This window comes from Aptenodytes forsteri, unplaced genomic scaffold (assembly GCF_000699145.1).
Source record: "Aptenodytes forsteri isolate BGI_AS27 unplaced genomic scaffold, ASM69914v1 Scaffold65, whole genome shotgun sequence".
Classification (NCBI taxonomy): Eukaryota; Metazoa; Chordata; class Aves; order Sphenisciformes; family Spheniscidae; genus Aptenodytes; species Aptenodytes forsteri.
In genome coordinates, this window is record NW_008795127.1 from 5,597,732 (window position 1) to 5,610,351 (window position 12,620).

General features: G+C 36.6%; 1 protein-coding gene across 1 annotated transcript in view; it reads right to left on the minus strand.

Annotated features, from left to right (window-relative positions):
- The window catches only part of TUSC3 (tumor suppressor candidate 3), a 95,411-nt gene that overhangs the window by 63,430 nt on the left and 19,361 nt on the right, over positions 1-12,620 (minus strand). The window contains exons 2-4 of the mRNA XM_019471550.1: positions 11,290-11,407; positions 8,803-8,943; positions 8,087-8,227 (exon numbers count right to left, since the gene is read on the minus strand). Of these exons, the coding sequence (XP_019327095.1) occupies positions 8,087-8,227; positions 8,803-8,943; positions 11,290-11,407 (400 nt within the window). The remainder of the gene's footprint in view (positions 1-8,086; positions 8,228-8,802; positions 8,944-11,289; positions 11,408-12,620) is intronic.

A 12,620-nucleotide genomic window follows, 5' to 3' on the forward strand; every position in this document is an offset into this window, starting at 1 on the left:
CCTTCTTCTTCCCCCAGCTTTAGATGCTGAGCATGATGTCATACAGTATGGAATATCCCTTTGGCCAGTTGGAGTCAGCTGTCCCAGCTCTGTCCCCTCCCAACTTCTTGTGCACCCCCAGCCTGCTCGCTGGTGGGGTGGTGTGAGAAGCAGAAAAGGCCTTGACTCTGTGCAAGCACTGCTCAGCAATAACAAAAACATCCCTGTATTATCAACACTGTTTTCAGCACAAATCCAAAACATAGCCCCATACCAGCTACTATGAAGAAAATTAACTTTACCCCAGCCAAAACCAGCACACTTGCCAATACAAATACACTGTCTCATAACATGGTAATGTCTAACAAAAAAATATCTAGGAGACACAATAGTGGGAAGAAACAAATTCCAGCTATAAATATTATTGGAAAGGAAAGAGTTAACAATATGGTTGTTTATCCTGAAGGCATCTTTCATATTCTTCCTGTTCAGACTGTCAGTGATCAAGAAAACCAATTTAGTACACCACATCCTGGATCTGCCATGATTTCCTTCCATCATGCACCACTTTACTGTGTATTTCAAAATGACCTTTTCAGGAGCCAAAAAACATTCTCCAGCTTCTCCCTTGTCCTCTTCCACTCTTCACCTATTTTAAGTAACCTAAGAAGAGAGAATTTCCATCATATCCCTTAAAGCAAGCATTTGGTATGCTACAGATAGCACTTGACATTCAAGCTCATTTTGCTGTGTTCTATGTTCTACTATTACGATCTTCCAGGTAAAAAAAAAACGTTGGAAACTACAGACTTCTACTATTTGTAAAATACACTTGAAATACACACCATTATTTGTAGAACAGATGCATGCATCTATGATACATGATATATCACACTGATACACAATGCTTACCATTCCAAACCCCACAGTTTCCATAGGATCCCATGCTTTGGAATCCAAAATTTCCAAAACACCTAGTTCACTCACCATTACTGTGAGCTGGTGTTTCCCAGGATAAAACTTTGCCAAATTTATTCCTATGAATGAGCAACTTGTAACATGTGATTAATGACTTCATAGTTACCTTACAGGTTTATATTGTATTTATTTCAATGGAACAACTCATATGCAGAGAAATGGCCCCCTTCCACAGTTTTCTTGGATCTTGTCAAAGTACAAAGGACGAAAACTGGAGAACAGAAGATTCAAGCTGAGGCACTTTCCTCTGAGCATTTAGAAAGATTTTCAACTCCACTTATCCAGAGTAGAGTCTGTACTTCAGCACTTCTGCAGAGTACCATGAGAAGATTTCACCCCCTTACCAAGGACACCCCTTTCATCCACCTGCTCCCTTCTTTCTCCTTGTCAGACTCCAAGAACACTATAACTGCTGCATGCCACCTGAATTATCAGGGGAGGTCAGGGTTTAGCTATTTTAAGAGCTTCCAGATTTAGGTAGCTTGTTCTGCATCCAAATGATAAAAGCAAACAGAGTAGATCTACATTATTGAATGGTGTAGTACAGAGAGGGAAGGAACAATGATTTGCTACAACACACCATGGTTCCAGGACCAAGTATCCACACGATGTCTTCAGTGGCAATGAAGTTCACCCCTATTACCAGTCCTAGGTGAGTACACTGTATGTGTAGACAGGACTGCTCAAGGACCTTGTTAACAAATTGCAAGTGGTGCTTTCTTGATGGCTTCACAGCGCATGACTTCAGCCTTAGTTTTGCTAAGAGGGAAACTGCTTTGAGCTCACCCGTGGTGCACTTGTGTGTGTACCACAAGGCTCCTAAGAACAGACGCAAGGCAAATAAGCACCAAGAGTTGCACCAGAATACTGAACTGCTAGCAAGACACAACTTTACAGGTACATGGGCAGAATTTGTCAACTGTTCTTGGTCTTGCAAGCTTTGTCAAATGATTTGGGTTTAATACATCACTTTCTCAAAGGCGCAAGTTTTGTCTAACGCTATCTGCCAGTTTATTGAACAAAATTACTAGAGACTTAAAAAGCCATTTGGTATGCCTTTTGAAGTGAAGCTTCCTACGAGCAGATACTACAGAAATCAGATCATTAGATTTCTCTCTGCAAGATTAGACCCCAGAACATGGCAAATACTTTGTAACATAAGAAAAATAATGAAATTCTAGATTCATCTATGAATACAGTTAAATTCAAGCATGGTTTCAAAAAAAGGGGAGATACAGGCAGCCAGTTCTGTACTTAATTTCTATACTGTCCTGTATATGTAAGCTTTAGCTATTTCACAATTATTGTTTTAAAGAAACGTAATCCTTTCTATCCAGTTTAACTTTGCTTTTGTACTCAATGAAGGCTACAGAGCTGCAAGATCTGTACTCAATTTTTAAATAACAATCCATCACTTATTAGAATCTCCAATAAGAGATACACAATTCAAGGACAGGGAGTACAATACAGAAGCAAAGAGTATGGATTTCTATATCTTTAAAAGGTACTGTGCATCTCTAAAAACTCTAACTATGGGAAGAAAAGAAAGTAGTAACCTGCATTTATTGCTGTTCTTTTGAGATGCCTATCTACTCACGTAGAGGAGCCTGACTTTTTCTAGCTGTATCTTTGAATAAAACACATTACTTTTTTATCCTCATTCCCAGAAGGGGGTAAAGAAGCCACTAGTAGCCATGAAACCCTTCAAGCTCTTTTGGAGCAATAACTGATGATGCATGTACTGTACGGTACAGGTACTGTAGAGTGTATCAGCACAGAACACATTTCTCATAACTATTAAGTGTTATGACAACAGTGAACACATGCTTCGTCTCCTTATTCAAGTGACTTGACATACTTTGCCCAATAGAGCCAACGCCTAGGCAGCTGCCTTCGAATCTGAGCAGACTTTGCCTTCCCAGATTCCACAGGTATACAGGTAAATCTGAAATATACATATAAATAAAACTGAAAATTACATGCAGAAAACCACAGTGGCAGCCTGGTAAAGAAAATGCTTTAAAAAGCCCCCTAGTAGCCCACATTCTAGCCAACTGAACAAATAAACTCTCAGCACTAGTACTGTGTACTCTAAAATGTAGCAATTCCTTATCAAAAATGTTAGAAATTTGCCCAGTTTATATCATTTGAGCTTTCATTCTCTCTGCTTATGAAATGAAGGGTCTTGACAAGAATCTGAATTAATTCTTGTTATCAGTATAAAAGGACAGGACTCTGCAAATAGCTAAGGACTGAAGCCCTTCCTCATCTTTGTGCTAGCATGTCAGAGGGAAAAATATCCATAGATGAATAGTAGGATTTCAATTAAAGTCTAAAATAATCTAGGGGATAAATTTTGGAAGTGATCTCAAAAGACATCTTTTGGGATATTATGTAGTGTGACTCAATCATCATGGTTTGCCATTCTAAAAGTCTTCTGGGTAATGTTGCAAGTAAAAATGCCTCAGGCATACAAGATACTACCAGAGTCTGCAGTGCTTCAACGAGGGAATGAAACCGCTAATAGTATTGCTGTTGTGCAATCTAATGTTGAGGACAAAACCAATTCAAAAGTCTTGTGTGAATTGGCATTGGAATCAATGTGTGAGATGAAAACTCTGGTCTTGCTTCTGAAAGTCTATCGAAACCATTAGATGGATCATTAAAAATTGCATTCCTAAATATTCTCCTAAACCAGTGCTAGAAATATTACCTATGAGACACAACTTTTTTGTATCAATGGAAATATCAAATAAAAATTCAGTCAACATTTCTGGGATTCTCTGTTCTCCTGCTAGTAAAAATAGCAAAGGCATTTTATGCTGAGAATTTTTTTCTAATTTTTAGGAACAGATCATTCAATCAGGCAGAGAGGCACTGTCCATTTTTCATTTAAATAAAAAGTATCCAACATTTGGGAGCTCTTCAAAATAAACTAAGAAGCTCTGAAGAACAAGGAAGAGAAAACAAGAGACTCGTCTGTTTGCAATGACACAGTTTTCAGTTACTAAATTCCAGCATATCTATGAAAGAGTTTCAGTTGAAATTAAAAAATGTTATTTTCTGTATGGTTAATGAATGCTGGCTACCTAGCAGCACAACACCTTCCCAAAAGCAATCAAAACCCAAAACTACAGCTTTTAGAAAAAAGCTCCTGTGTTTTCTCAGTTCTGCAACATCCGAAAAAAAAACTGCCAATAAAGAACAAAATAATTGCCAATACTCCCATCAAAAACATGGGCTTCCTGTACTTTTTATGCATCTTGCCAGGCTTTCCCTGTTTAATTTGTTTTTTAAAGTTCAAAAAGGAAAAATATTAATGAAGAACATAATTCTTTAAAATTAAAGAATTTATTAGTTATTTACATACTTCATAAAAGCATTTTAGTAGGCATGACTTGCTCCCCTTAACTAGATACCACCTTCTCCATTTTTCCTTTTAATGAGCTTTTATGAAAAAAGAAGCTCTAAGTTTTACTGGTAGAAAAAAGCACCATGTAAGAGAATCATAACTACACAATACCTTAGAATGAATATATTAATAACTGTCCATTTTCTTCTATAGATCTTGACATATTCTAGTCATTTTGCAGAGCTATAAGGTCATCTGTGCAAAAGCCTGCAATCTGGAGTCCCTGCTGATTCCACCAAAAAGAACATATAATATTGTATAATATATGTCCGTGTAGATCTGAATAAAACCAAAATGACTTCTGGTAACTGCATGATCTTTGCTAAAACATCATTTTGCAGTATGGGGCTTTGACAACATTATGAAGGCAAAAGAACAGTAATGATTAAAAAAGGGAAGCATCCTCTAAGTGCTATTCATTTTTAAAGTAAACGGAATTTTACAGGAAATAGTATTAGCAACAACAATAAATGGCATTAATGCCATTTTAATTCCTTTTAACTCTATTACTGCTTGTCAATACAATCAGCAGGATGACAATTACTGAACGGCATTAATATAATTTCTTTAAATGTTTGATCACATTCGGGCATTGACCCTGTCCACAGGGGTTCAGCTGAATGTGATTGCAAGTTTTCTACATTGTAATTTACAGTTACATTCAGATGTAAAATGTCCAGCTGCTGCTAAGGAGAACAGCAAATAGAGAAGCTCGACATGACCTGGCAATGTGCGCTCACAGCCCAGAAAGCCAACCGCGTCCTGGGCCGCATCAAAAGAAGCGTGGCCAGCAGGTCAAGGGAGGTGATTCTCCCCCTCTACTCCACTCTCATGAGACCCCACCTGGAGTACTGCATTCAGCTCTGGGGCCCCCAACATAAGAAGGACATGGACCTGTTGGAGCGAATCCAGAGGAGGGCCACGAAGACGATCAGAGGACTGGAGCACCTCTCCTATGAAGACAGGCTGAGAGAGTTGGGGTTGTTCAGCCTGGAGAAGAGAAGGCTCCAGAGAGACCTTATAGCAGCCTTCCAGTACCTGAAGGGGGCCTACAAGAAAGCTGGAGAGGGACTTTTTACAAGGGCATGTAGTGATAGAACAAGGGACAATGGGTTTAAACTGAAAGAGGGTAGATTTAGATTAGATATAAGGAAGAAATCCTTCACTATGAGGGCGGTAAGGCACTGGAACAGGTTGCCCAGAGAAGCTGTGGATGCCCCATCCCTGGAAGTGTTCAAGGCCAGGCTGGATGGGGCTTTGAGCAACCTGGTCTAGTAGAAGGTATCCCTGACCATGGCGGGGGGGTTAGAACTAGATGATCTTGAAGGTCCCTTCCAACCCAACCCAAACTATGATTCTATGAAATATTTTAAGAAAGTATTGATGTGTTAATTGTCTTAATTTAATTAGGAAGTTAATTATGTCTTCAACTATTTATTGAATGCAGATTGTGATAGACCGATTCTTGATGTGAAGAACTGATTTTTAACCTCTGCAAGACAAAAACCACAATTCCCCAAAACATTCAAACATTAAACTTCTGATCTGAAACCCTGAGGTATGAAATTGGAATAAAATTGCTGTCTCCAGAGATACAGTGCATGGCTAAACAAAGGAAATACCACTGATTACATATCTTTATTTGATTTTTGACACAAACATCTATTTTGGTGTGCTAATTATTGCTTTACTCAGGTAATCTCTAAAGATATTTAATTAGGATTCCAAAAAAAAGTTAGACTGATACATAACAAATTTAAGCTTTCTGGTGGTAGTGTACCATTAAAAAGTATTATCATTGAAAAATACTGGTGATCTAGAAAAATATATGGAGCTAAGTATGACAGACTTACTTTGGAAGAGAACTGTCAAAACCCTGTGCTAGAGCTCAGGATACTCCAAACGACATCCTGGAACAAAGATGACCTTCTGCCCCTGGCTCTCTAGATCAAAAGGAAACATCATTCTACTTGAAATCTAGTCCTGTAGGTGGTTTGTTTGAAATCTTGCTCTTTATTCCTTCCTCAATGTACGGGGTAGATTAACTAACTGCTTAAACAAAGAATGTATGCCGTGTACACTAGTAGGAAATGCTATGATAGCACGAGAGAAAACAGCATTATCAGTAGCCATTGTTCAAGAGTAATGCCAAATATTAAGGAACTCTGAACAAAGAGCTTAAGATCTTGTTAATCATTTAGATATAAAAATGAGTTAGAGCCCAACGGGTACTAGGTAACTTCATCTTTGAACTGATGTAATAAAAGCTGCCAATGGGCCCATCAGCTGAAAGTGTCACAAAAGAAGGTATCTTCTCATATTGTTGAATCAGAGCAGAACAGCAAACCATTAATATGATATGGCTTTGAAAAGGCAAAAACAATTATAGGATATATCAGTAACCTACTTCTAGAAGAGCTAAAATACACAGAATCATAGAACAGCCCAGGTCAGAAGGGACCACAAAAGACCATTTGGTCCAAGCTTTCGTGGGAAAGGGAGCCTAGATGAGAAATAAAATATGAATGCTGCTGCACAAGTAAACTCATAATTCCATCTACAATCCTAGCCATGTGCTTTCAAGAAAGGTTAATTGATACTGACGCAAGTTGAGAAAAAGTCTTTAAAATGACAAAGTGAATAAATAACCAAAAGAAGAAAAGCTTGGCTTACGTTGTACAAAATAAATGTAAAATTTTTTAAAAAGTACTGTTCTCAATTAATATATTGCTAATACAGAAAGAAGGAGCTCTATTAAGCTGTAAAATGTTGGATTGGACTTGATAGCCCTAGACACTATTTTAATGTGGATAACCATGCTCCTGACTCCTTGACCCTGAAAATTAAGCCTTAGATGCTGCTTCTCAGACTTTTCCTCTTCTGTCAGTCACAATGATGGCAGAGTAACAAGTACTTACTCATACACCTTAACCGTCATCTACCATCCTTGCATGCTATTTCCTACCTAAAACTGAGACAGCTGACTATGCGGCACAGTCCACATTTTTCATCAGTCTACTCAGTTATTTGAAAAGTATGATACAAATAAACACACTGCAATACACGATTAAGCACGTTAAACTTCAATTCATTATTTATGGCCTTGAGGGTTTAGTTGACTAATATTTCAAACAGACTATTGGCTAGTTTCAGAATTTCCTCAGATTTGACCCTATAAGATCGTCCTATTCTCGTTTAGGTTAACAGTGGAATGTTAAGGTCAGCACTACTGAAACCAGTTTTGGAAAGAATTCCACCTTTTTCTTTGTTTTTTAGTTCTTTTATCATTTTCTTACAAACTTACAAAAGCCTTTGTTACTTTTCTTAACCTTTCATTACTCTAAAGAGATACAGTCTGACATTCATATACACACTAAACCAATCATAACATTACTGCTTTTACAAAAAAGGGCAAGTTGAAGACAGCAGTGAACTTTAGTAACACTTTTTATTAGAAATATTTTGTTAAAGTTCAAACAAAAATCTGCAGCTAACTATCAGAGAATTTGCTAATTTTCAGTGAATCACTCGTAGTAACTGATACTCACTGCTTATGAGAATTAGCCCCAAAATCTAGATTACGAATCTTTGCCTGATAGTACCATTCTGAACAATGTATTAATGCAATGCTTTTTAATATTCTGTGCAAGTAATGAAGACACATATGCTAAGATCAGAAACTAATAAAAAACATATTAGTAAGGAAAATCTGCATACCAGAGCTGCCATGGCCCAGCCAGTTTTGTTGTAGATGAACTCTAAGTTATTTCTTCGCAGATATAACAACCCACCAACAAGAGATACCAGAAGAGCCAGTGCAATTGTACCAGAATAGTTAGGAGGCCTGAACACTCTAATCTGGAAAAGATAAATGCAAATACAGATTGCAAATAAATGCATACATACAGATCATCTACCATATAAAAAAACAGGGAGCATCTGAAATCTGATTTCACAGTCAGAAAGACTAACCCCTAAAGGTATACTTAAATAAGAAAAAAATATACTTCCTTTAGTAAGCACATAGTATGAAAAAAGTTTTAAGCATAATTTTGAACTGTTCAACTCCAAAACATTATTTCTTCAACAGATTTGCAGGTTATGTCTGAATTAGGAGCAGCTACCTTTGGATCTATCTGTTTTGTATATTGTTTTGCAAAGCACATTTTACTTACTAACAACTAATTATCACAATATCACTGCTTGTTTTCATCCAGAATAAGACTACATAAAATTTGACAAAGCAAGAATGGAATATAATCTGCAAACTGCAGATGTTACCACAAGTACCTTGACTATATTTTTTTTTAATGTGTTCTAGAACCTACATTTGAGGAAAAAAAGTATTAAGGAAAGACAGAATTTGTCATCAGCCTGTCTCAGACTGCAAAGATACATTTGGCTTCAACTTTTAAAATTGTTGAAAGACTTACATGAACATCTGTTCTGTCAGCTATCCATTTAGCTAGCTGCTCAGCTGCAAATCCGATTCTCTGCAGGTCAAACGTGTCAGCTCTCTTGGGTTTACCTTTTGGAGGAAAATGCATGAAAGTCGGAGCAGAGTTCATATTCAGCTACAAAACCAGGAAAAATAGCAGAAAAAAATGAGTAACTCTATCCTCAAAAATGTTTACCTTTTATGTATAAGACAACACAAGTCTAATTAGCATGAAAAATATTATTTGCCTCCATACGTTACTCTTTTTTATACATCTTCATGTATAGTCCTGCAAAAAGAGGGCTCAGAATATTCCTTCCTGTAGATTCTTTGGGATGTTTAATTATTCAGAATATTTCACCCACAAGCTTTTCTGAGTAAGAGTATGTTATGCTTTCAAGTTCTCACACACTGTAAGAACTTTCCTGTAATTAGTAAAACAGAGACCTCACACCCATCCAATCTATTAAAGTATATTAGGTTATAATTCTAGGGGAGGAAAAAAGTGTTCAAATAGCTTGACATTGTTTCTCTTGCCTAGCTCTCACCAATACAATGTTAACTAAACTACTCATCTAGCCTTCCACTGGCTTCAGCACAGACTATCCACTACTGACTAGTTCTTTTTTGAATCCAGAAAAGCTTAGATAACTAGCTTAGACTACGTAACTTGCCCTAGAAATTACATGACCTATTAATCCATGTGTTGATGTCACAGTATATCAAAAAACTCAGAGGTGATAAACAAATAGATTTACATTTACATTTGCCACTTTAAATTTTGACTTCAACTTTGCAAGGTGGTATAGGACAATATAATTTTACCATATAAAATTCCTCCATATTCAGTCCATCTCAGAAACAGTGCGCTAAAACACTTGAAAAAAGGAAAATTAACATAAACAAAATCAGGGGAATACTTAAAGAGGTTGAAATATGGAGATCTTTAAATAACAAACACAGAGTAAACTTGTTTGTTTCACTCCTGCAAAATGAGTTTTATCACATTACCAAAACATAAAATTTAATCAAGTACAGAACTGAATTTATCGACAGAAGTTATCAGCTATGAAAATATTTTCCATATAAGCAAAAAATAGCCCTCTTCTTGAGTGAACTGATTTGGAAATAAAAAATATTCTGAGAAAGGCTAAGACAAATGTGGTGAAATAGTTTAATAAAATATTTTATAAGATACAGAAACCTTCTGAGGTACAGAAATCTTCTGACATTGTATAGACTTTGGGAGCAGTTGGTCTGCAACTGCTTTGTCATTTCTTTATAAACAGAGTAAAAGCTGAAAAATGAAGTCACGTTACCTTTTTGGGGTTTTTTGCTATGGCATCGGTACTACATTACTTGTTTGCACACATAAATGTAAGGTCAGAACTACATTTCTCCCAAATCCACCTTAAAGTAGTCATTAGTATCACTTATGCTTAACACTGTATTTCTCAAAAACAATCAAAACCATACATATTTTATCTAATTTGGTCTAACTTTTACATGACTTTAAATGCATACCACCTGAAATAACTGAATCTGTGCCCTTGGCTTAAGGCAAGCTCAAACAACATATTTTGTATTATTGTAACCATGTAGGATAATGTAAGATAACTTTAAAGCTTATTTGAAAAAAAATTTTTAAAGCAAAATCTTAAGCCATTAATAACCATTTTTTACACAATATGTTATAAGATGTCAACTGGAAGTAAAAATATTTTTTAAACACATTAATTAAACTTTTAAAATTATTAAGTATTTTAAAAATACGTATTAAATTTTTCCCATGAAAATTTCAAATCACACACTTCACCAAAAGGTGGTTAAAGATACAGAGAACTTCAAAACTTGTCACTTCTCTTAATGAGCATTTTTAACTTCAGTCAACGGATAAATATCAGAGAAAAGCATGTCAGTATTTCATATAAATTTTCAAGGGATGCGTTTTGCCTTGACTACTCAGTTTAAGAGGGGGTCTTAGACTGTTCATAGCCAATATATAAAACCTAAACCAGTCTCCTCTCTTTTCCCTGAAGAACTTCCAGACTAGTACAAATATTACTGGAGTTGAAGAATATTGTATTACATAAAAACAATTAAAAGGCTCTTTTAGTTAAGAGCTTTTTTTCCCCTGAAGATAAAATAAAGAAAATCTTTAAATGCAAATGTTAGTTGCATTGCACTTAATTCTAAAAAATGACAATAACAATGGGCTGAAAAAAAATTTGCATACATATAATGTAATCTATAAACAAACATTATAAACTAAACTTGGAAAAAACTAGAAGTGGTTACTGGTAATACCTGTCTTCACTAATGTCATAGAAAGTGCAGTGCCTGCTGTTTTTAACCAGCAAGAATTTGTATACAAAACACAGAGGTACACACCTACACGCAGAAAATAATTTGTCTTGTATCATTTGGCAAATCAACATGTAGTTCCAAAAAATAAGAATGTTTTACAGTATCCAACATTTACCTGTTGAAAAACATCTGCCCCTTCATCATAATCCACTATTGTGAAAAACAGTTTGTTTGAAAAAGCAGATGAATAGCGCCATGAATTAGCCAGCACTTGATATTCTTCATTAGCTTGCCTGTTAAGGAAAAGAAACAAATGTACATCCATGTGGCATTCGCTGGCAAAAAAGATTCTATAGCCAGCTGCAGCGGTTAGATGAATTACACTTGCAGTATCATTCTCAACACCCATACTATCAATTAAAAAAAGTTTCAGCTAGTTATGCAACTCTTTGCTTCAAACTTGCCTTCTCCAAAATTAGAAATGTGTTAAGTCAAACTATACCAGAGACATCCCAAGATTACGTTAACAAAAAGTAATGTTTTCCTTATTTAAAAGTCTCAGAAAACAGGAGTGGCCTGAGTGGCAAGCATTCCTCAAATCTGCTAACAGATCCATGCAAGGAGATGCTTATGTGATGCTTATCAAGTACAATATCAGGTTTTACTTGCTGAAGACAGCTGCACATAAGGAATTCTGAAACTAGTGGAAAAATAATACAGAAATGTGACAGTAGTAATCTTCCTAAAATAGCAGAGCCATAGAAAGAGCCACAGAAACTCCTAAGCACTGGGGAAATGATACTAACTAAATGAACAGTAGGCTTGTAAGTAGCATAATACACTCAAGATTATTTCTATAAAACTTGCTTTAAAAGTGATAAAGGATAATTATGCACAACATACAGGGTTAAATAATCTTTTCTATCATCACTAGAAAGTCATATTGCTACTACTCAAATTTGTCAGAAAGCCTCCTCTTAGCTTTACTCATGGCTCTACATTCAGGTGAAGTTTTTTTGGTTGGTTGGGTTTTGTTTGTTGGTTCGTTCATTTTAAAAGAAAAAAAACAAACAACAAAACAAACTTGTACAGGTGGCTGAGCTGCAGGAGGCGGTGAGAAGGCTGCGTAACATCAGGGAGGCAGAGAAGGAGCTAGACAGCTGGTTCCAAGCGCAGTCTGCAGCGGACCCGCAGCCCATGGCCAAACAACCAGTAACTCCCCCACTGGCACATGCACAAGGGAGCCGGGGGGCCAATAATGCAGAAGAATGGATGGTTGAAAAGGCAAGGACCAGCAGGAGGAAGAGACTCCCCCCGAAGCCTGAGATGCCCTTGCAGAACTGCTTCACTGCTCTGCAGGACAAAAAGGAAAGTCCTGTCACACCAGGAGAAGCACTGGAGCTGAGTAATGCAGCCCGATCTGCCCCCCGTATAACAACCAGCGCCACTAAGAAAAGGCGATGGGTGATAGTAAGTAGTAGGTGACTCTCTTCTGAGAGGTACGGA